This window comes from Conger conger, chromosome 2 (assembly GCF_963514075.1).
Source record: "Conger conger chromosome 2, fConCon1.1, whole genome shotgun sequence".
NCBI lineage: Eukaryota > Metazoa > Chordata > Actinopteri > Anguilliformes > Congridae > Conger > Conger conger.
In genome coordinates this window covers 6,911,377-6,935,427 of record NC_083761.1, presented here as the reverse complement: position 1 = coordinate 6,935,427, position 24,051 = coordinate 6,911,377, and the positions used below count along the sequence as shown (strand labels likewise).

Sequence of the window (24,051 nt, the reverse complement as noted above, 5' to 3'; positions counted from 1 at the left end):
GTGCTTCGGTGGCGGACGCGATCGCGGATTACGGCGACGCCTCGTTAAAAGGAGCCCCGTGATTGGGCGACGGTCGCGGCGGGGAGGCCAATCACGGGATGACGTTTGAATAGAACGGTCCGCGCTTCGCTCCGCGGGGATAATTGCAAGTGCGGCGTGTCGGCCTGTGTAAGTGTCATTTTACAGATGGCTTGTAATTCAAAGAGCAAATTACCTGTGTAATGCGGCGGAAGCCCTCGCAAAACGCGGGTCTGACCCCGCGAACGTTTTTAGATGAGCTGAAGAGAATGAAACGAGTGGGGGGAAAATAATCGCTGTTTTTTTTCCCCTACTGCCTTGTAATGAGTTTAAAAAAAAAGAAAGGAAAAAAAGACGCTGCTTTTTAAACGGGTCTGAAATTAAACCAGAATAAAATTTTCACCTGTGGTAGACAAAGACCGAAAATGGTTCTGTTTGCCATGGTTTTGTTTGTAGTGATAGCATTGCTTTTTCACGTGTGATCTGAACACTCAGAAGTCAGTAATGTCTGTCTGAAACGAGTGGTCAAGGTGGGGCTGAACCTCGAAGCTTAAACCTCTTTTGCTTTTCTGGGTTTTCGTCAAATTTGATGTCGGAAACAAAAGTTCAGTCCGTAAACGATTCGCATTCAGAAAACATTTCGGATACCCCTGCCCAATACAAATGAAATCTTGCCGGCGGCATAGGGAAGAGACATGGGGCGGTAACGCTAAACCAAGCTGCCGGCCCCAAAGCGACCGGCCCCTCAAAGTGCCGTGAAATCTCCGCCAGGCTAAGCGCTGACGGACATTACCCAGAATTCAACCCTGGCTTGACGTCTGTGTGCGGTTAGGTGCGAGGCGAATGCAGCTCATGCAGACGGGAGGCATTGAGAGGCATTATCTTGCAGTGCGAGAGTCTGCTTCCGCCTGTACTGCAGCGCCCCCCCCCCCCCCCCCTTTCTTATTCTTCCTTCCAGAGACTAAGGTTTACGTGGGTAACCTCGGGACAGGTGCTGGGAAAGGAGAGCTAGAGCGGGCGTTCGGTTATTATGGCCCGTTGAGAACGGTGTGGATTGCTAGGAATCCCCCCGGGTTTGCCTTTGTGGAGTTCGAGGACCCCAGAGACGCGGAGGACGCTGTCCGAGGACTGGATGGCAAGTAAGTGTGAAACGGGACTCCCATTTTGGCTCTAGCTCAGACCTCGACCATTAACTACGTCAGTGGTACTGAGACCCATTTTGGCTCCAGCCCAGACCTCGAGAGACATGGACCTTAACTAAGCGGAGAACACGGAGACCCCATTTTGGCTCTAGTCTAGTCCTCGAGTGACCCGTCCTGGACATTAGCTAAATGATTGGAACCGAGAGCCCATTTTGGCTCTAGTCTTGGCCTTGAGAGACATAGACCTTAACTCAGCAAATGCCACCACAGATTATATAGGACCACTAGAAACTCCTGTAGTTAGGAGAGGATGAAGGAACACAGGAGCTGAGTGTCTGGTGGGTCTATTGAACGGCAGCGAGACTCCATTTTGGCTCTAGCCCAGACCTCAACCTTAACTAATTGAACTGTACTGAGACACCATTTTGGCTCTAGTCCAGACCTCGAGAGACCTGGAAGGCAGTCGATGCTGGAAGCTTCCACGTACATGCCCAGAATGAGTAAATGTGACCTGAGAGTGGTCAGCAGGTTTCTGATTGACGTTTGCAAAAAAAGAAAAAAATAATTACAGTGATGTAATTTGCTCTTTTGAAATAAAGAAGCATTACCTCTTATTGTATTAAAGATTATTGGATCTTTTGTTTTTGTATATTAGCTGCAAGTGCTAATATGAGCAGTGCCTTCTGTTTTTAATTATGTGAGATTCTGTGACTGAGCGCTTCGGTTATTCATTTAGCCAGCAATCACCTGTCTGCAATTGATTTTCAAACAAGATTAAGTAAATTCTAAATGAGTGAAAGCTAGGAAATATGTTTGGCATATTATAAACAAGTGTTTTGCCCAAAGGTGTGCAGTTTTATGTTAATGTTAGTTCATTGTAGCAGTGTTTAACTGCCTGGGGGAAATTGACCTGTGTAAGGCATTGGAGATTCCAGTCCTGGATGGCAGCAGTATCTGCGTGTTTGTATGGTTTAATTTTGGTCTGCAGTCTGTTTAGGCCTTGTTACAAGGTGTGTGGACTGTAGCCAATCAACAATCGGACCATCTTTAACACAAGGAAAACCAGCAGACGTTGTGGCCCTCCAGGGCTGGTGAGAATGGTTAACTCAAAAGTTGTATGCATTGCTAGTCAGTAAAGTAGGTTCAGGTAGCTAGATGGATCCTGAAATCTTTGAGTTAATCTGGTTCCCGTTCTTCAGTGGGGAAAGGGGCCAACCTGGTTCTAGCTATGCAATGGGAAAGGGCTATAATGAACCAGCCTGGTTCAGCTCTACAGTGGGAAAGGGCTATAATGAACCAGCCTGGTTCAGCTCTACAGTGGGAAAGGGCTATAATGAGCCAGTCTGGTTCAGCTCTACAGTGGGAAAGGGCTATAATGAGCCAGTCTGGTTCAGCTCTACAGTGGGAAAGGGCTATAATGAGCCAGCCTGGTTCAGCTCTAAAGTGGGAAAGGGCTATAATGAGCCAGTCTGGTTCAGCTCTACAGTGGGAAAGGGCTATAATGAGCCAGCCTGGTTCAGCTCTACAGTGGGAAAGGGGTGGCTTAACAGTTGTCTGTTATGGTATTTCAATTAAAAAACTATTATCTTTCTATAAATATGCACACATTGATTATTGTCAAATGGGCATATCGGATGTTTTGATTGGAGGGGAACTTACATTATTTCATCGACATACACGCCCACTTTCATGGAATGTATATTTTAAGATGCGTTTGTACGGTTATAGAGAATTGACTGAACTGAGGAAGAAGTGCGTTGTGATTTCAGCTCGTCTGTGTAGATCTTGCAGATCCGTTTTTATTAAGGAAGGTTCTCCGGCTGCAGCTTGTTCACAGGAGGGACTGTTACTCATCTCTCCCAGTGGCTCTTGGGGGACCCGTCTTGCCTCCTTCTATAGTTCCTTGTTCCAGGCTGTTTCTTGTAGTCATGCCACCATCAAGAATCTCTTCTCCGGGAAAAAAAAAAAAAAGACAAAACTGAACGCGAAACGAGACATCCAACAAACCTTCGTCTCGCACAAACCTTCGTCTCCAGCAAACTGTCAATGTAGATACGCACTTTAGGGGCAATTGTAGCAGTTTTTTTTTTGTTGTTGTTGTTGTTTTTATCTGTGGAAATCGGCAGGTGTTGGCAGGTCTCCTGGAGCTGCCGGTGCTCTCAGAGCTGAGCTTGGGAGGCAGAGCCAGAGGAGCTGGGAGAGGAACGGCGTGTTGGAGCGGGAAAGCGTAGCGTGTGAGCGTGGCATGTGAGCGTAGCGTGTGAGCGTAGCGTGTGAGCGTAGCGTGTGAGCGGAGCGTGTGAGCGTGGCGTGTGAGCGTGGCGTGTGAGCGTAGCGTGTGAGCGTGGCGTGTGAGCGTGGCGTGTGAGCGTAGCGTGTGAGCGTGGCGTGTGAGCGTGGCGTGTGAGCGTGGCGTGTGAGCGGGGCGTGTGAGCGGGGCGTGTGAGCGGGGCGTGTGAGCGGGGCGTGTGAGCGGGGCGTGTGAGCGTGGCGTGTGAGCGTGGCGTGTGAGCGTGGCGTGTCAGTGTGAGCGTGGCGTGTGAGCGTGGCGTGTGAGCGTGGCGTGTGAGCGTAACGTGTGAGCGTAGCGTGTCAGCGTAACGTGTGAGCGTAGCGTGTCAGCGTAACGTGTGAGCGTAGCGTGTCAGCGTAACGTGTCAGCGTAGCGTGTCAGCGTAGCGTGTGAGCGTTTGCGTCTCGCGCACGCCGTGTCTGTCGGCTGAGCGCGGGATCTGCGAGACGCAGGGGTTCCACGTTCGGAAAAGTCTTTCCTCGTACCGAATGCGGCGGTCGGCTCTCCGCGCGGTTTAGAAAGCTCTCCCCTCCGTCGAGCGCGACCGTTTGTAGTCCTTAAAAACCGGAAGAGTCGCGGGTTCCCTCGGCAGATTTCCCATGGTTTTCACCCACAGGGATATCGATTTCTGCCAAAGTGCGTTTAAGAGAGTTTCACATTTGGTTCTACGACCGTAGCATATACAACTGAATATTTCTGAGCCGTTATGTGCTCTAAAGAAGCAACTTGCTACATTGAAGCTGCCACGACTCGCATTTCGGCTGACACGAAATGAGTTTCCTACCAGCCTGCCTTCAGCCTGCCTCAAAGTTACCCTTGTAGGTTCAATGTAGCCTTGTAGCGTGCAGGCAGGCTGGTATGAAACCTGATTGACGTCTGGTGAAATGTGAAATGTGTTGTAGCTTCGATGTAGCAACTTTCAGGCACATAGCACCATAGAAATCCATGGATGTTCTAACTCGTCGAACAAAACGTGAAACTCTCCCAAGTCTGTATTGACAAGAGACCTTGCATTCGGCAGAAAACCAAATCCCTATGGGGTGGGGGTGGGGGTAACCTTGAGAAATCTGCCGCGGGAACCCAGCAGGTCGGCGGAGGAACCGGTCGGGGTCGGAGCCGCAGAAAGGACGCCCGCCTTCGCGGTAACCCCCGGCGCCGCTGTGTGCTGTCTGTTCCAGGGTAGTTTGTGGCTCCCGAGTAAGAGTTGAGTTGTCTACAGGAATGCCCCGGAGGTCCCGCTACGACCGCCCGCCCACCCGCCGGCCCTTCGACCCCAACGACCGGTGCTACGAGTGTGGTGAGAAGGGGCATTATGCCTACGACTGCCACCGCTACAGCAGACGCCGGAGGAGCCGGTAAGTGGCGCCCGCGGAAACGTTCCAGACTCTGCCCCGTTTTATTCGCTTCTTTACGCGGCGTATCGGCCGCGCCTAGCGGTGGGGGAGTCGGGCGTCATAACGCCTGGGAGTGAACGAATGAATGGGCGGAGCTACCGTACGCCGTGCGTGACCGAGGTGGTGTTTACCGGTCGTTGAGGTTCTGGCGGAATGGCAGAAATGTTTTTTTTGTTGGTTTTTTTTCTCTCTCCCGATTGGTTGGGGAAATGATTTGACGGCTCATTGTAGCTCCGCCCATGCCCGCTATTGGTTGATGGTGCCTGACTCCGCCATCGCTAGTCTGTTTCATTGCCAGTGGAAAAAAGTTAAACTGTAAAATAAACTTGGAAGAATGCTGACTGATTTACTGTATGTTGACGTGAATGATGCATTGAAAAAAAGCAAAAAAAAACGAACAACAAATCTGTTATTGTTAACTGTTTTTTTTTCTTTTCTTTTCTTTTGTTGACTGACTTTTTTTCCCCCTACTTTTTGTTTGAAATCTTTTTTTTGTTTTTTCTATTTATTTATTTATTTTAAATGTATTGTTTACAATTATTAATAATCAACCTGGTCCAAAACCTTACAGGTTCCTTCGTTTGATTCAGGGTGTCACGAGCCTTTGCCATTTCATGAGGAATCTAGCGAATTCCACACGAATTACGATCCTTCTAGACCTTGAGGTGATCCGCCTAAAGAGGCCTGAGGCCAGAAACCCCCCCCCCTTCCCTCTCTCTCGAGGTGCCGGCCTCTCCTAGCTGCACCTTTAACCATTTAACAAAGGGCAGAGAAAAAAAACGAGTTCGGCTTCCAAGATGGCCGCCAAACCCCCAGAGATTTGGCTGTCAGTTTGGGCCGTGACAGTGTTTAAGGTGGAGCGACCGGCACTCAGCCCCGGCTAGAAAAGCCTCCTATCAAGCCTCAATCAAGCGATTTGGCTGTCAGTGCGATCGATCATCGTTAGAAATCGAAGAACACGACCTAGATGCAGAGAGAGAACGGCTGATAGATACTCCTAGATCTGCTAGACCTCGAGTGTGAGACCAAAGAGGCTCGACCTGCAAACTTGCAAGGTTTATTTCAAGTAACAATTAATTACATAATTGATAAATGTGTTTTTCATTTCTCCATAAGTGCTTTTAAAGAATTTAGCCGTAATGTGTTACCTTTTTTTATTTGGAGAGAATGAAATTGAGAAGTGCCTGCTTTACGCAGACGCATGTCACTCGCAGTGCCAGGCAGACGGCAGTAATGTTGTAAGACTTGAGCTTGTTTTGTCGTAAACCTTTGTTCTGTGTTTTGTGTAATGGTAACTTTCCTGTACGTGTTATCTTTAGCCTTATGCTGCTAGCGAGCTCAGGGCAGACACATGTTGTGGTAGTAGCCGGCAGGTTGAGCTGCGTGACGCTGCGCTAGCCCACGTGCTCATTGGCCCTTTCCCGTGATGTGGTCAGGTCCCGCTCTAGATCGCATTCCCGTTCCCGGGGGAGACGCTATTCCCGCTCCCGCAGCCGGAGCAGAAGCCGGAGGTGAGTCCCGGGGGTTTTTTCCCTTCTCAAAATGGCGGGTTTGGTTCTCAAAATGGCGGCGAGGGTTCCCTTTGCCGTAGAGGGTGTGATTTGCCTGCAGCGTAGTGGTTAAGGTACATGACCGGGACAGGCGAGGTCGGTGCTTCGATCCCCGGTGTAGCTGCAATGAGATCCGCACAGCCTTTAGTCCCTTGAGCAAGGCCCTTAACCCTGCATTGCTCCAGGGGAGGATTGTCTCCTGCTTGATCTAATCAACTGTATGTCGCTCTGGATAAGAGCGTCTGCCAAACCGTTAATTTAATGCAATGATTTATACGAAATTAAAAACTATTATTCTGTGTGGCCGGGCTGCCCAATCCTGTCCCTGGAGAGTTTTCACTCCAACCCCAATTTGGCACACCTGATTCTACTAATGAGCAGCTCTGAGACGTCTCTAGCTGTTGAATGAGGTGTGCTTTGTTTGTGCTGGTGTGATAACCTACAGGATGGTAGATCTCCAGGGACAGGGTTGGGCAGCCTTGCTCTAGTTGTTCAATGAGGTATGCTCTGTTGGGGTTGGTGTGAAAACATACAGGAGGGTAGATCTCCAGGAACATGGTTGGGATGTATACTATATGCATTCAAATACATATTTCATATGTGTGTATCTGAAGTAATGCCCAATCCCTATTTACCCAGCATTAAGTGTGGCTGTCGCCTCCTTGGGTTAAACTAGAGCCGACCTGGGTCAAATACTTTAACCATTTAAAAGGAAACCTCCCACACTCACCAATATTCAGGGCAGAAAATAATCTCACGTTTCGGTTTGGTGTTTCATTAAACCCTCAGGGGTTGAACTTCAGGCGTGTGCTCTGTGGAGATGCTTCTTGGCACCTTTTCCAAACCGCTTCCGGTCTTTCCTCAGGTCCAGATCCTTTTCTCCGCGCCGGTCTCGCTCCAACACCCCGAGGAGGTCCAGGTCCGTGACCCCTAAGCGGTCCAGGTCCGTGACCCCTAAGCGGTCCAGGTCCGTGACCCCTAAGCGGTCCAGGTGAGTCCTGGGTCCGAATGAACCAAGCAGCTCCAGTAGACCCCTGAACGGTCTTTAAGATGAGGTGTTAACCAGAGGTTCTGACTCACTGTCGTCGTTAGTGACCACAGCCCTATGTCCTACTGGCTAAGGTGCTCGATGAAAGGACCTGGAAGGTTGGTGGTTCAAGCCCCATTGCAGCTGCAATAAGATCAGTGCTGCTGCTAGGCGCTTGTGTAAGGCCTTTAACCCCACAGCCTCTCCTGGCTTAGTCGAATCAACTGTGAGTCAGTTTGGATAAAAGCGTTGGCTAAATATCTGTTCTGTAATGTAACGGTCCCATGGCACTCATCACAAAGGAGTCAGGAGTCGCTTCGTGTCTCTCTTAACCTGCCAGCTAATCTTCCCCCGATTTAATTTCCTAAAAAGAAAAATCACCCGCACCTCAGTTGACGTATGGTGAGAGTTCTGGCACGAAATGGCTGCCGTGGGTGTCTCGGTGGCGCAGCCTGTAGAGCACTGACCGCATGCTCATTGCGAGCCGCGACGTCGGCGGTTCGAATCCGACCGTCCGACATTTGTCGCATGTCTTCCCCTCTCTCTCGCTCCCATTCTTCCTGTCTCTCTATACTATATACTGTGCAATAAAGCTGAAAAAGGCCTAAAAAATATCTTTAAAAAAAATAATAAAAATAACCCGCACCTCAGTTGACGTATGGTGAGAGTTCTGGCACAAAATGGCTGCCGTGGCAGCCCGCAGGTGCTACCCACTGGTGATGGTTGCGGCGAGTTAGCCCCCCTCATCACTGTGAAGCGCTTCGAGCTGTCGGCTGGTGAGAACAGCGCTACGCGAATACAATGAATAATTAAGATTATATTATTAATTAAAGTCTTGTCTCTTTTCCTGTTTTGTTCCCACTCTGTCAGGTCTAGATCCAGGTCTAGGTCCCGGTCCCGGTCAGTTTCCCGCCCCAGGAGCAGGTAAAGACCCCTTTCCTCGTTTTATGTCTTGAATCGCTTATCCCATTTGGAAAGTGAAATTGTCCTGCCTCATATTATTAGCACGGACATACTTGATTCACGATGAAAACCTGCTGTAGAGACGGTCCCTGGCCCCGTGTTTCTGAACCGTCTCCCCGTGTTGCCGTGCTTATCTGCTCTCCCCTGCTCACGCCCTAAACAAATCCGTTCTGAGCAAAGAAACTGCTCCAGGTGCCCTGTGCGATGGATTAAAAGGCTTTATGGATATGTGTCCAGGGCACACGATGTGTACGGTGTCTGAGGATTAGGACCCGGGACCCGCTCTGAATGCTTTATGAAGGCAGTTTTCCTTTGAGGGAGTGAGGGAGTGAGGGAGTGTGCACGTGATGTGCACGTGATGTGCACGTGATGTGCACGTGATGTGCACGTGATGTGCTGTGTGTGCGTGCGTCTAAGCGCTTGTGTGTGTGTGAGTGTGTGCACGTGTGGGCTTTTTTTATGCTTATGGTTTGTGTTTGCGTTTCTTCCAGGTCTGGCTCTGTTGGCAGATCCAAGTCCGGTACTCCTACGCGGAGGTGAGCCCACACTGTCAGCTGTGCTCGCTGTATTACCTGTGCTTGCTGTGCTCGATGTGTTAGCTATGCTAGCTGTGTTTGCTGTGCCAGCTGTGTTAGATATGCCAGCTGTTAGCTATGCTAGCTGTATTAGCTCTGCTTGCTTTGTTAGCTATGCTAGCTGTGTTAGCTGTGCTCGCTGTGTTACCTGTGCTCTCTGTGATTTCTGTGCTTGCTGTGTTAGCTATGCTAGCTGTATTAGCTCTGCTGGCTGTGTTAGCTATGCTAGCTGTATTAGCTCTGCTAGCTGTATTAGCTCTGCTGGCTGTGTTAGCTATGCTAGCTGTATTAGCTCTGCTTGCTGTGTTAGCTATGCTAGCTGTATTAGCTGGGCTTGCTGTGTTAGCTGTGCTAGCTGTATTAGCTCTGCTACCTGTGTTAGCTATGCTAGCTGCACATCGCTGTGCTACCTGTGTTCACTTTGCCGTAAAGGGGGTTGGCTTTGAGCAGAGGTTTATTGCTTTCCTGCTCAGTGGCTTAGCAACGCTCTGATGCTCAGCCATTATCGAGTTGAGTCCATCAGCAGTAATTGTGGCGGCCGTGGTCTTTGGTATTCACGGTTAAAGACAAGGAATATTGCTTACTGCAGCAACTTTATTTGATGTTGGGAACTTGCACACAATCAAAGCTCATGGGTGCATGAATCTCATGAAAACATTTTGCTCATTTATTTATCGTGTATAATCTTCAGGGATATCCATATCAATAGAGAGGATGTTTTTTATTATATTAAGTAATTTCATGAATGGTATTGGTAGTGAAAGCTTGATGGAGATGAGAAAAGGTAACCCTTTTGGAATAAGTGGTAGTCGTTTGAAATTCTGCGTCTTCCTTCTCTAAACCCTTCCTGAATGCACACTAATCCAGTTGCAGTGGATGGAATTTTAACCCGGGATTGATTAATCCTTTAACTGCCACTTATTTGAAAGTGTGACCTTTTAACATTTCTGCCCCCTCCCTTCCAAACCACCCCCCCCACCCCCTTCCCCAGCCGGTCAAAATCTAGATCTTCACCTCAGAAACAAAGGTATGTCCTCCTCTGACAAAGGAGGTATTGCTTAACGGCTGTCCTTGATCTTATCACAGAAACATTTAAAATAATCAATCACAAGTGTGAACTAAAGTTGTTTTTTTGTCCTTTTCTGTGGTTTCAGCCGGTCCCCTTCAGGAACTCCTCGTAGGAGTGTGAGCCCAGACAGAGATGACTAAATCTTTTCTTTTTTTTTTTTTTTTTTCTTTTTTTTTTTAAATAAATTTTTTTTTTTTTAATATAATTTTGTTTTGAAACACCTCTTTTAGAAACAAAGTTTTGTGTTTACACATCTGTACGAGATTCTCATGTCACGATGTCTGAGATTCTGTTTTCGAGTGTCGGCTTGTGTTTTCCTCAGTTCATATCTCTGTGTTATCGGGGGTTTAGTTTCCTCTCCCTGTCATTCAAAACAAAACAATAAATAAAAAAAGACATAGGAACAAAAAGGAACCCAGTCTGAGAGAGAACTTTTTGTTCGGTATTGCAGTTGTCATTTATAAAAGAGATTTGTTGTTTTTTTTGTGGTGCTGTAGAAACCATATGCCGATGGAGTGGTCGTTTTGTATGGGCACATTAAATTAAAGATTTGACTTGTAGCTAAACTGTCTCTGTGATCCTTCTGTTCTTGTAGCCAAATGGTGTGCGTGCGTGCGTGCGTGCGTGCGTGCGTGCGTGCGTGCGTGCGTGCGTGCGTGCGTGCGTGCGTGCGTGCGTGCGTGCGTGCGTGCGTGCGTGCGTGTGTGCGCGCTTCTGTACTTGTAGCCATACTTTGTGTGTGTGTGTGTACTTTAGCCAGACTGTGTGCGTGATGCTTAGTACATGTAACCAGACTGTTTGTGTGTCTGCGTGTGTGTGAGTGTGTGTGTGGTGTTTCTGTAGGCGGTTATTGTGGAAGAGTGTGTGCTGCTTTCGTTCATTTCACAGACCTGCCTTTAGAGGGCAGTGTTGCTCTGGTGTAATCTCATTGCATGGAACAGGGATAAACACCAAGGGGCCAATTTGTTTTGGGGGGTGGGGGAAGGTCAGGGGTGGAGGATGTCACAACAACTTTTGCTCTTAATTATTGCATCGGTCGGGTGATTTATTTCATCTGACATTGGTGATAAAGTCATGGGAAATTTGCGTTCAGCCTGTGTCCATGGTAACCACACTGAGTGACTTTTACTGAAATCAGCACACGAATCTGCCCCACCTCTTGCGCCTGATGTTAGGATATGATTTTATGTTTATAAAATAGTTCATATACCACATAATATAATGTTAATACACTGCTATTTACCACATTGTGGTATACTGTTGGAAAGCAAGCACTATGAACAAAATTATTATTTTGTGGTAAGTGTATATCGTGTACATATTTCTGTGTCAGTGGCTCCTTTTAATATCTAATCCTGGTCCCAGGGCCTCTAACTGACCAATTAAGTGTTGAGTAACCTTCTCCTTTAACCTAAACTGTAAAACTAATTTGTTATTTGCCTGATGTTTTTTTTTATCCAAAGTTGATTTACAGTTGATTAGACTAAGCAGGGGACAATCCCCCCTGGAGCAATGCGGGGGGTTAAGGACCTTGCTCAAGAGCCCAACAGCTGCACCAGTGCTTGAACCACCAACCTTCCCGGTCCCAGTCATATACCTTAGCCAGTAGGCTACAGGCTGTCCCCTGTAGTATAATGCATACATTTCACTGCAGTGTATTTTGTCAAAAAATTTGAAGGTTGCACTACTTTGCCTGTAAAGTACGTTCTGATCTTCACAATGTATTTCAATACATCCCATTTTGTTCGGTTTCCTGAGTGGAACCTTTTCAAAGCTTTTCAGAAGTCTCTGCTTTTTTGTATACGGTGATGGATAAAATGTGAACTTTGTGAAATAGCCTGAATTTGTATACACACACACACACACACACACACACACACACACACACTTCTGTCTTCAAACCCTGCATTCATCGCCTTCTTGAAAGCATTCTGAAAAATGAATGGCTTTCAACCCGGCGGATGCCATCTAAAGGCTGTTTGTATTATGGGGTCCCAGCTGGGCGTGTCATTTGGGGGAGAGTTAGCACATGAAACACTTTTTCTCTCTGTGTGTTTTCCCCTTCGCACACGATGCCGGCTCGCGCGCTCGCGGCTCATTAACCACAGGTGCAATCTTTCGTCTCGTGTGGAGAGAATATTTCATGCCAAATATCTGCCGTGGCCCTTTCCAAAATTTTCAATAACTGGACGGAATTCATCTGATGTTTGGCTCGGAAACTCAAGGTCTGACTTTGTGGATTAAAGTAACACACACGCACACAGCGAGGAGACTTAAAGGGAGATTTGACTGAGTTTCTGAAATTCATAAAAAGGGATTAAGAAATATTTTTTATGTTAGACTTGTATTTATTTTGTTATCTTTATGCTTATGTCTGGCAGTGGGAAGATCAGGAGTAAGAACTCCAGTACCATTGTGCTTGTACTTGTCACAAATGACAAATGCGAACTTGAATCCCGAGTTCTTTCAGAAAAGGTCAAATATTTAAAGGATTAGGTAAAAGGTAAAAATCGACTGATACCAGAAATTACTTCTTTCTTTTTCCACCAAGGGTCAGGAATGGCGTAACCGTAGTAGAGGGAGGGAATTGCAGTTGACATCTCAAAAGCTCGCAAACTGGTTACCGGAGGTACTGTTGATGTTCCCCATTGAATTCCATTCAAACTTTTTTTGTAGGTGTGCCTATTATACTATTTTAGACGGCACTTTAAATTTTTAAAATTTCGTGACCCTGAACTAATTACCCTCCAGGGTTTTTATTTCTACTTTCTCTGAGCTGCTGCACAGAAGATTATAAGAATTCCTATTCATCCCTTCCCGTTTAGGTACCCAGTGCGCATGCTCTGGTGCCAAAAATGCCCCAGAGTTCAACATGGCAGCCTCCATGAACTGGCTTCATGTGCCATTTCCGTCCTCAATGTAGGTGGTCTGTGTTAGCCCTGCTCTTTGAGTCAGATTAGGCCTATTGATGACCTTGGATATTGTACAAATTCCTGTAGGGTGCTGTTACACATGCCACCTGGGGCCCAAATAGCCTAGAGTTAAAATGTCTAATTCTGAACACTAAACAAAGCGAAAGCGAAAACGTATAATTATTTACAAGTGTATCAGGCTGACCGCGGATAAACAAGGGGCCTGTTTCTTTTAACGCGTTCTCCCGGGACTACATTAGCCTATATGAAGCGTTCGCGATACTTGACGAGACAGAAGAACAGCTGCTCGGCTAACGAAGACAAGGGGCTGTTTATTTAAACGGCAGCGAGTGTTACGGGCTGTGGACAGACGCAGCTGTTTACTCGGTTTGAGTCGTCTCTGACGTCTTGTCGCTGACCCCTTCTCTTCCAGTACTTAGGCTTCCTCTTTTAACGGGCTCATTAGCCAAAGCCAAAGTGTCAAGTACGTAAAGTAGGCCTACATGACTTTCTATCTCGGCTGGGCTGGGCTGGGCTGGGCGGATGAGAACAAACGAATACGACGGTTTGACTGCTGACAGCGGTCGCCGACAGGAAGCGTGCCTCATTCACATGAGACTAAAAATGAATACGCTAGCTATGTATGGAACATTCAGTAGCCTATTTCACCTGCAAGAGTGTGTTTACATGTTTTTGTTTTAACGATCTCGTGCTTCATTGAAACATTTTTAAATATCTGCCTTCAGAAGAATTCCGATTTTGTCAGGTGAAAAATGCCTTTCTGTTCATCAGTCATTCTCCAAGCGTCTGTCGACTGACCACAAGCAAATGTGTTCATTTGTGTGGCAGTACAAACAGCGGTTACAGAACAATGGCTACATATCTTCTGAAAGACGCCGCTGTCCTTCAAAGTAAAAAGCTTCAAGCCAGAGAGAAATATGACAGGTATGTACCTGCTCATTTTCGCACATCAGTTTCAGCTATCTCCTGTGCACACACTGCGGTCTCCACAAAACTCCCATGATGTCAGTTTCAGAAAAATGTTTCTTTTTTTCTGCTCTGAAAAACCGAGACTTTCAAACAAGTTAGAATTGCACATTTTTGCAGGATAAGCTCAAACTCAAAAATAGAGGAAGAGAGAAAAGAAGAAGAAGAATTAATTCTGTATCGTTTACATAAAGTCGGGTCCCCAGTCGTAAGTTAAGCATCTTGTCCCAATTATGGATTTGCCATCTTGGATTATACTTAACCGAAGCAGCATGCAAACTGCTATGTAACATGACATGCAGCTTATTAAATTAATAGAGATCACTGATTACTTTACACTGGGACTGGCTGTGAACGTTAGCCTATTGACATTTAATTTATTAAGCCACTGTTATTTAGCTTGGCATAATTATACTAAATATTTAGTACCCACATACAGCGTGCTTGGCGGATGCCACTGTTTTCATCTTTGTTAACGTTATTAAGGCCTGGCTAAGCATGGGTCACTGTCTAAAGGATGGTTGCCTCTCGAGTAATATACTGTACCAATTCCCCTGGGGGGGTTGTGGGTTTCGATCCCCTGCCATGGCACTTTCTGTGTTCTGATGTGTTCTGTGTCCCCCATCTGAATAAAGTGAAAAATATGAAATTAAAACAAACTGTCCACTTGCCTTTATGTAAGGTGGTGGTAGCCGACTGTTCCTGGAAGATCTACTGTCCTGCAGGTTCTCACTCCGACCCTAACAAAGAAAAAAATAAAAAAATGTTGTTCTGGAAAAGAGCTTCCGGAAATGTAATGATTCATTTGATAATCTCCAGAACGGGACTGAAGACGGAGGAAGGAAGTGGAGATTTTGCACTCGGTGTGCGTTCTCTGACGCAGAGCCTGATTGCTCCCTCTGAGACTGAGGTCATAAACCCTTCCTCGTTGGTCTTCCTCGCTGGTGCGCGGCATTGGTTACCGTGGCAGCGGGTCAGAGAACCCGGGCGTTGTTGCGTGTGGTGGCGGAACGTGTGGGGCATCAGAAGCAGCCCCTCTGTTGTGGGCGGTCCGTTCATATTCTCACACCGCGTTCTGTGTGTACAGAGATCTGTTGTGTGCAGAGATCTTCTCTGTGGAGGCATCAGTTGAGAGATCTGTTCTGTAGAGAGATCCATTCTGTAGAGATCTTTTTTGTTGAGGGATCGGTTCAGAGACCTGTTCTGTGTAAATATCTGTTCTGTGGAGATCTATTCTGTAGAGAGATATTTTCTGTTCAGAGATCTGTTCTGTAGAGGGATCAGTTCTGTACAGAAATCTGTTCTGTAGAGGGATCAGTTCTGTACAGAAATCTGTTTTGTAGAGGGATCAGTTCTGTACAGAAATCTGTTCTGTAGAGGGATCAGTTCTGTTCAGAGATCTGTTCTGTAGAGATCCGTTCTGTGGAGATCTTTTTTGTTGAGGGATCAGTTCAGAGACCTGTTCTGTGTAAAGATCTGTTCTGTGGAGATCTGTTCTGTAGAGAGATATTTTCTGTACAGAAATCTGTTCTGTAGAGGAATCTGTTCTCTAAAGGGTTCTGTTCAGTAGCTTCTTGTAAGTCGCTTTGGATTAAAAGCGTCTGCCAAATGACTAAAATGTAAATGTAGTAGAGATCTGTTCTGTACGGGGATCTTATCTATGCAGAGATCTGTTTTGTCGGGGGTTCAGTTCAGCAGAGATCTGTTCTGGACAGAGATCTGATCCTCTCTCCACTTCACTGGAGATAATGGTGGCAGGCATGTGGTGCTGCAAGGTCACCGGCTTGGCCCACAGCCAGGAGGGGAGGTGGTGTTTGTCCTCTTCTGATACTGAATAATGGCTTCTCAAACAAGAACCCATATATCCACTCAATACAGTACACAGCCCCCAAATTTAATGTGAACTGAATATTATATACTGTATACAGAATGGAATTTCTGTCTACATATAAATGAGTATTATATATACAACACACACACACACACACACACACACACACACACACACACACACACACTGGAAAATCAGAGTTCAGAGCCTTCCTCTATTATAACAACAGTTTGTTCTGCACAATAAATAAGATCCTATAAGATATATACTCATACTCATTACATTGTTTTTGGGGTGCTGGTCATGCGATTGGGGAAATTTCACTCATCAAGCGAACTTAAAACAAGGTAATATTTTCTACTTGAGAGAGAATCTTAAGGAGATCTTAAGGTTTATTACAAGACAAAAATGCTTGCTAAGACAGTCACTTTTCTTTTGTTGCAGTGCAGCACCTCTAGTAATCTCTCGCAGAACTTTCTCCAAAACCCGAAAACTACCAGGACAGCTCCGCACTCCGGTTTACAACACGGCTGCCCTCTTTCACGACCCCCGTTCCCGCTCTGAAGACGGGAATAAGCGAGGGAGCGCTCGGTTGCCATGCAGTAAGAATCTGACATTCTAGCAGTTTTTTTATTTTTTTTATATTTTTTTAAAGCGGTGTGTGTGTGTGTGTAATAGAGCCTGAGGTGGTTGCTAGGAATAGGCACTCTCGGAGGTGGTTGCTAGGGTACCGAGTGTAGTCTGAGTGGGCTGTGAGTGGTGGTGACACGGGCCCCCCCGGCGTCGCACGATGAAGGCCGGCGTCGCCCGTCGAGGCCCCAGGATGTCGCGCTGTTTTTCGGGCGTGTTGATGTGCGCTGTCTGGGGCGGCTCACATGGAGCCTCCGGTTTTACACGCTTTTTTTCTCTTTTTTTTTCTCCCCCTGCAATTTATGCACTTAAGTGCCTTTAGCGCTCGACATCGCGGTGACATCTACGAACGAGAGCCACGTGTAATTATCCCCTCTCCTCCCCCCGCTCTCCATCTCCGTGTGCCACTCTCGGTCTCTCTCTGTCTGTCTGTCATGCACACACTCTGTCTCCCTTTCTCTCTCTGTAACTCACACTGTCTCTCTCTTTCTGTCTCTGTCTTTCACTCTCACACACACTGTCTCCCTTTCTCTCTCTCAGTAACTCACACACACCCTGTCTCTCTCTCTCTGTCTCTGTCACTCTCTCACACACACACACACACACTCAGTCTCTCTGTCTGTCTCTGTCACTCTCTCTCACACACACACACACACTCAGTCTCTCTCTCTATGTCACTCTCACTCTCTCTCTCTCTGTCTCTCTCTCCCTCTGTCACACTCTCTTTTTCACTCTCTCAGATATAACGCAAATTTGCACTGGCTTCACTGAAGTCAGGAAGTACCGTCTCCCATCTTGTGTGTGTGTGTTTCCTTTTAGCCCTGCCTGAAACACAGGTGTGTGTCTCGTTACCTCACGGTACTGGAGCTGTGAATGTGACAAACGCCCTTCGGTGACGATTGGCTGACAGCTCCGAAGCGAGATGAACAAAATCTTACGTGCCAGGTTCATTTCCCGTTTACACCTGTGCAGGTTTTCACAGGTAAAATTCACCTGTAGAAGAAGCAAAGCCACACGGATCGTCACGTCACACAAGCCCACGTACACTTTTGTACGTGCAAGTGAGTTTTTCAGCCTGTTCAGTCAATCCACTGACTCATTTTACGCATACGCTCATGGACTATTATATTTGGTATTTATGAGGCTTATTTTTTTTAACTCATGGGTCTTCTGCTGCTGTAGCCTATACACTTCAAGGTTCAACATGCTCTTCTGCATACCCCTGTTGAAACACAAGGTTAATCCAGGTGCTTTCGCCATCCTGTCGGCTTGAACCAGTCTGGCCATTCTCCTCTGACCTCTCTTATTTAACAAGATACGTTTGCCCACAGAACTGCCATTCACTGGATGTTTATTTTATTTTATTTTTTATCGTTATTCTGTCAACCCTAGAGACTGTTGTACATGAAAATCCCAGTAGATCAGCAGTTTCTAAGATGCTAAAACCACCCCGTCTGGCACCAGCAATCATTCCACGGTCAAAGTCACTAAGATCATATCACTTCCCCATTGTGAGGTTTGGTCTGAACAACAGCTGAACCTCTTGACCATGTCTGCACACTTTTATGCATTGAGTTGCTGCCATATGATAGGCTGATTAGATATTTGCATTAATGAGCAGGTGAGCAGGTCTACTTGCACTTGCACTCAGTGACCGCTGTGTTACTGTATGTTGCTTTTCTTATGATATCCAATGCATGAGGTCAGATGATACTGACGACAAACCTAGGATACAATAGCACTGAAAATGTACTGCACGCTGAAAAATGTTTAGTGTTAAATCACCTCTCATAGGGTATATCTTACTCCGACAGAGTGCATTTGATCTCTATTGGACTGGTATAAACTCTTGTTAGAGCTAAATGAACACTGCACAGCCGACTATGTGCAATTATGATAGATCTTTCGCGTTTGTTACTGATGAGAAAGGGCCTTGACCAATGTGAATGAAACCGGTGGCATTCACATAATTATCAACATTTCAGATCATGAATCAAGTTTGATTAATCAAAGCAAAAATTGGCGAGAAATAACATAGTGAAATATGCTGCAAATTGTCTATTAATTGTGTTTCATAACAGACTGATAAACACAAAGGCTCCTCATCACTGAAATTACCCCAGGTTCTCACAAGTAGCTACTGATTACAGGAAGGCATCTTAGAATATATTATGCAAATGCTGTGCTTGCAATTAGGTTTTATTTGTCATTTGAGGCAATCTATTCCGTTACTTTAAGAAGAACAATGGGGACATTATAGCCCTGGATAAATTGAACAAAAGGAACAGCAGAAGTACTTTCCGAACAGACAAATTGCACATAAACATTTTAATTAAATATGAAAATGTGAACCTGTTATTAACACTGAGAAGCTGACTTTCAGTATATGTGCTTGATAATGAAATTAAATGTATGCAGAGGTAATGAACAGTTAAATTCTAAATGTTGGGTTAGCGTTTGCCTCACGGAGATGTAGATAAATAGAATATTTGTTCACAAAAACAGAACAAAACATAAACCAGTATATAGACTGCACTGTAGTGACCTTACTTCTGGATATTTATGAGCTACCCAGAGACAGCAACACACCCTGTATAGATGTTAAAGGTGCAATAGGAAACTTCTAAAGGTCAAGAGACTTCTAAAGGTCAAGAGAGGAATAGCAGCAACAAACCCCTTAAAACCACAACAGTGTTTAGCCCTCCCCATTCTCTATAAACGCGCTGACGTTGAAACGCCATTGGCTGTGGCAATTCGAACCTACTGTAAACCAATGACCTTCAATTATTGTACAGCTACACAATGTTTTGGTACAGAGTGTCCCCGAAACCCGAATTTAAGGACTATAAACACAGGCAGAGGGTGAGTCAACACGTCAGTGAGCCTTTTTCAACGATAGGAAGGGATTTACAATGGTCTTGTAACTGTTTTAACACAAAGATTTTACCTATTGTACCTTTAAAAGAGACACTCATTCAGCAATGAAATGTAATCCATCCATTATCTTAACCCGCTTATCCTGAACAGGGTCGCAGGGGGGCTGGGGCCTATCCCAGCATACATTGGGCGAAAGGCAGGAATACACCCTGGACAGGACGCCAGTCCATCGCAGGGCACACACACCATTCACTCACACACTCATACCCATGGGCAATTTAGACTCTCCAATCAGCCTAACCTGCATGTCTTTGGACTAGTACCGGAGTACCTGGAGGAAACCCCACGTGTACACGGGGAGAACATGCAAACTCCACACAGAGAGGCCCCAGCCGACCAGGATTCGAACCGAGAACCTTGTGAGGCAGCAGTGCTATCCACTGCACCATCTGTGCCGCCCCATGAAATGTAATATTCATACAAAATATGCTGCTATGTTCAACTGATAATAATCACATGTATCTGCATCCCGGGTGTCCACTTTCATTTCATAATGAAAGACACCAGTGCAATTCCTGCAGTGTCCTTACAATCTTAACGAAGACGGTATTTTCCTTGAATATTAAACAATAAATCTTATTCCTTAAGAGTGTACACTTTGTTGTGCTATTGGACGTCATTGAGGGTCTTCTGAAGTATGTTTTAAGTGTTTTACTAACGTTTTTAATTACTTCAAAATACAACCCAGGTCTGATATGAAGGCCTATGCGCGTTTTTATAGCTTTAGTATTTATTTATTTATTTTTTAAACAGATGGCTAGCGTCTGGCAGCGTTTCCGTTTGGCAGAAGAGGAGCCAATGACCAATGTGTAAATAAGAAAATAGTTTATTCAACTAGCATTTGACAAGTAGGCCTCTTTCCGTTTAGGAAGAATAGCCTACTATTCTTTCCTTGTTGTCGCCGATGTGCTGAAATCTCCCACTGGACTCCCGACGAACAAGCTGCTCCGGATGTGGCACGCAGCCCAGGAAACATCGCAAGGCCGTGATTACAAAGCTGAAAATTGCCAGTCATTAATGTACCGCAAGTAAAAATCACACGCCATTAAGTTTCTGGATAAAAACCCACCTGCACTGTCGTGAATCAGGCGGCATTGTTCGCCTCTCAGATAAAACGGGATCTCTAAAAACCTCTCTGCCCCTTAGCTGTTGTCGTTGAGGTCGTAATTTAAGCCGCTAGTGATTTTGTACCGTTTGCGTATCTATTATAGTTTAATGGTCCCGTTGTTGCACATTTGAAATTAATTACTATTACGCACTGACAGGCGAGTCCGCGCTTGTACAAGACTGCTAAAAAAGCGTGAAGATCACGCTCGCGCACTGCCGTTGAGGGTTTAAAAGAAAAACGGACGTTATCGTTATCATGACGCTCCCGTCTCCGAGTGCGGAAGACAAAGTGTGTCACCGCGCGCGGGCACAGCTGTGCGGCTTGTGTTCAGTGCGGTTGAGACCGTTAATATCCCCTTCCATCTGGTTTAGGTCCAGGAGGTCAGGCGAGATATTCTAATGGAGTCTGATTTAGGCTTATGGGACCAGGCATGTTGATCGATGAGACAAAGTAATCCAAGCCAAGTTCAAATGTATTGAACAGGCAAAACATTTATAAAGTACTAATTGTTGTATCCTGTACATTCATTGGTGTCCTACTCTGACCATGTCCGTCAGCGTCAATTTCCAAATATCTATTGCTATTTTATCTATTGCTAATTTTATATTGTGATGTAGAGACTTTCCTGTTGGAGACCAGCTGGGCCAGACAGTCAGCCCCCACTATATTTAGTTGAATAATAGCAACAAATGGCTGCTTTCTTGCTATGCATAACCCAGGTGGAGACTGGTGGTTCTGCCTTCACTGTTAGAGAACTTCAAGATGAAGTGATTAAAGATAAGCCTGAAACTTAGTATGAGTCGTATGCTAGTATGCGGTTTCAAACACAGCCATAGACTTCAGTCTCTTCAATGCAAGAACATGTGGTTACATCACTCTGCTCAATCCTCGCCTTTTACTATAATTAAATTCAGCATCAAGTCCTGCGTTTCCATCCTGCGCAGAGCAGAATACCGGGACCCTCCTGTCACGGTTCTATGATCCTAAACTCTGTGCTGGCGCTGAAGTGTTTTGGGAGACCAGTAGTCAGAGAGAGAGAGAGAGAGAGAGAGAGAGAGAGAGAGAGCGCAGTGCCTCTGCCTCATATGTATGCAGTGTTGTTTCAGTTTTCCGAGTCCAGAGAGCGTAAAGCTCTTCTTCAAACGCACACGTCCTCTGGTGGGTGACTCAGCTGTGGGGGAAACCTGGCGAGAGAGAGCTGTGTGGTGGAGTCTTTAGCACAGATATCCCAGCCACTGCCACCTCCACACTCTCCATCTGTACCAGAGAAGAGCCCCAGAACCCCCCCCAAACCTCCACACTCTCCATCTGTACCAGAGACCAGCTCCCAGACCCCCTCCCCAAACCTCCACACTCTCCATCAGTACCAGAGAAGAGCCTCAGACCGCCCCCCCGCCCCCCCCAAACCTCCACACTCTCCATCAGTACTAGAAAAGAGCCCCCAGAACCGCCCCCCCCCCCCCCAAACCTCCACACTCTCCATCTGTACCAGAGAAGAGCCCCAGAACCCCCCCAAACCTCCACACTCTCCATCAGTACCAGAGAAGAGCCTCAGACCGCCCCCCCGCCCCCCCCAAACCTCCTCAGTTCCTGCCTGGTGTGACCCTGCTCCACTCTCAAATGGAGCCCCCACTCCTCTAGGAGAGAGAGAAAGGGAGGATTGAGAGAGTGGGAGGCTGAGAGAGAGAGAGCGAGGGAGCGAGAGAACATAGAGAGGAAAAAAGCATAGGGTGAGAGGGGAGAGAGGGAGGCGGAGATAAAGTGAGGAGAAAGAGACACTTAGCTTAATTATCCACTCAGTCTCCATCCACGCTGGCCCCACCGGAGCACACGCTATGGAGTACACACACTGGCACACACACGCACATATGCACACACACACGCACACACACACACAGGCACACAGACACACATGCACATATGCATAGTACACATAGTACAAGCACGTACACATGATATACAGCTATACACTAGCTATCAGGCCTATTGCGATGGTGTGTGTGTGTGTGTGTGTGTGTGACTGCTCTGCAGTCTTGTTATGGACGACCTCTGCATTCAGGAAGTGACACATCTGTGACTAGGCACTGTGGGGGAGATGGGAGGGGGTCTGGGCGGAATACATTATTTTAATGAATTCAGCCGTGACCTTAAAGTCCCTCCGCCCCCACGCTAGAATCCCGACCAGATATTAGCTTATTTATCAAAAGCTAATATTTGCATTAGTGATGGGCGACAGGGAGACCAGCAGATAGATTTAGAGAGGTTGTATTTAAGGCTTTATGAATCTTTTAGCATCTCCTATTAGCTCTGCTTCCATCGCAGAAGAAGCCTAATGCTGCCACAGACATTCAAGGGAAGAGAAAAAAAAACCCCCTTTGATTTCTGCACTGCAATGTTCGGCTAGAAACTATCAAAAAAATAAATAAAAACAAAAACGGAACAAAAATCACTGAGGTGAAATTGCACATCTGCGTCCTGTTCCTGATACTGGCAGCAGCTTACAACCCCCCCCCCCCCCCCCCCCCACCCTTCAAAAAAAACTAAAAAATATACTCTTCTGAAATTAATCACATCGCGGAGGAAGTCAGGAGTTCATGGTGCTTCCTGATTGGACTTGGGTCCCGTTGTGGCACGTACCGCGGTTGGGGGGCTGGGTTCCATTTCCACTGAGTCAATTTACCGAAAAAAAAAAAAAAAAACGACAATAATGAATTGACTGGATTGGAAGTAAATTTCCTGAATAGAGATGAAATTGACTCCAGCTCTGATGTGCTTTCAAGAACAAGAAGAAAAAAAAAAAAAAAATGAAATGGGAAAAAAAAAAAAAACCTCTCTCTCTGTGTCTCTGCTCGCCACAAATGTTCCCCAGAATTAGCCAGCCCTCTGAAAAGCTCGCGTACGGAGGATAAGAATGGTGTCTTCGGAGGAACAAAATGGCCGCCGAAGACAGATGCCATGATAACAAGAGAGCCGGCAATCGTTTGGCTGTTAAAATTAATTTCGATTCATTTAATTTTCGATTTATGAACAGATTTTAGAGGCAGATTTATCTGCGATGAAAATCGCCTCTCCTTCTCATGGTCACATCCATCTTAATTAGATCAGCAAACAAAAAAAAACAACAAAAAGGACGTTAAATTTCAAATTGTTATGCATCCACTGTTGCAAGGGAACACTGCAGACATCCTAGCCTTGCAAAAATGGTTTCCGAGAGTCTGGCCGAGGTGTGGTGGGCAGGTGGGGTTATGGAGGTGGGGGGTTTGGTGGGGGTGGGCAGGGGGGTATGGGGAGAGGGGGGTGTCCCCCTGCATATTACCTGACCGGGGGGCGGGGGGTTCCCCGTGCTCCTCAATTCGAGACTGTTCATGGATTTGTGAAGGTGATAATGTGAATTTCCGAATCTTACGCCTGTGGTGAAGATTGCTCGTTGCCGGAAACTTCTGACCCCCTGCGGGCATCCGGGAACAGGTCACACGTTCCTGCTCCCTGATGCCTGACGTTCCCCAGCGCTGGAACAGTCCTCCTTGCTGGACATGCCCTCAGTAGTGTGAATTCCCTCCCTCCCTCTCTCACCCTCTCTCTCTTTCTCTCTCCATCCCTCTCTCACCCCCTCTC

At 46.4% G+C, this 24,051-nt stretch overlaps 1 protein-coding gene across 1 annotated transcript; it reads left to right on the top strand.

Annotated features, from left to right (window-relative positions):
• Positions 1 to 462: 462 nt before the first annotated feature.
• LOC133121944 (serine/arginine-rich splicing factor 7-like) lies at positions 463 to 10,597 on the top strand. The gene is made up of 8 exons (XM_061231533.1): positions 463 to 1,157; positions 4,632 to 4,808; positions 6,284 to 6,358; positions 7,263 to 7,364; positions 8,295 to 8,348; positions 8,879 to 8,923; positions 9,954 to 9,989; positions 10,117 to 10,597. The coding sequence occupies exons 1-8, from the start codon at positions 862 to 864 to the stop codon at positions 10,169 to 10,171; spliced, it is 840 nt and encodes a 279-aa protein (XP_061087517.1). The 5' UTR covers positions 463 to 861; the 3' UTR covers positions 10,172 to 10,597.
• Positions 10,598 to 24,051: the final 13,454 nt, after the last annotated feature.

Excerpts from the sequence above, each read along its gene's own strand:
- LOC133121944 (XM_061231533.1), top strand. The coding sequence starts at position 862 with ATGCAGCTCATGCAGACGGGAGGCATTGAGAGGCATTATCTTGCAGTG. Across the intron at positions 8,924-9,953 it reads TCCGGTACTCCTACGCGGAG|CCGGTCAAAATCTAGATCTT; the intron begins GTGAGCCCACAC and ends CCCCTTCCCCAG. Across the intron at positions 9,990-10,116 it reads TCTTCACCTCAGAAACAAAG|CCGGTCCCCTTCAGGAACTC; the intron begins GTATGTCCTCCT and ends CTGTGGTTTCAG.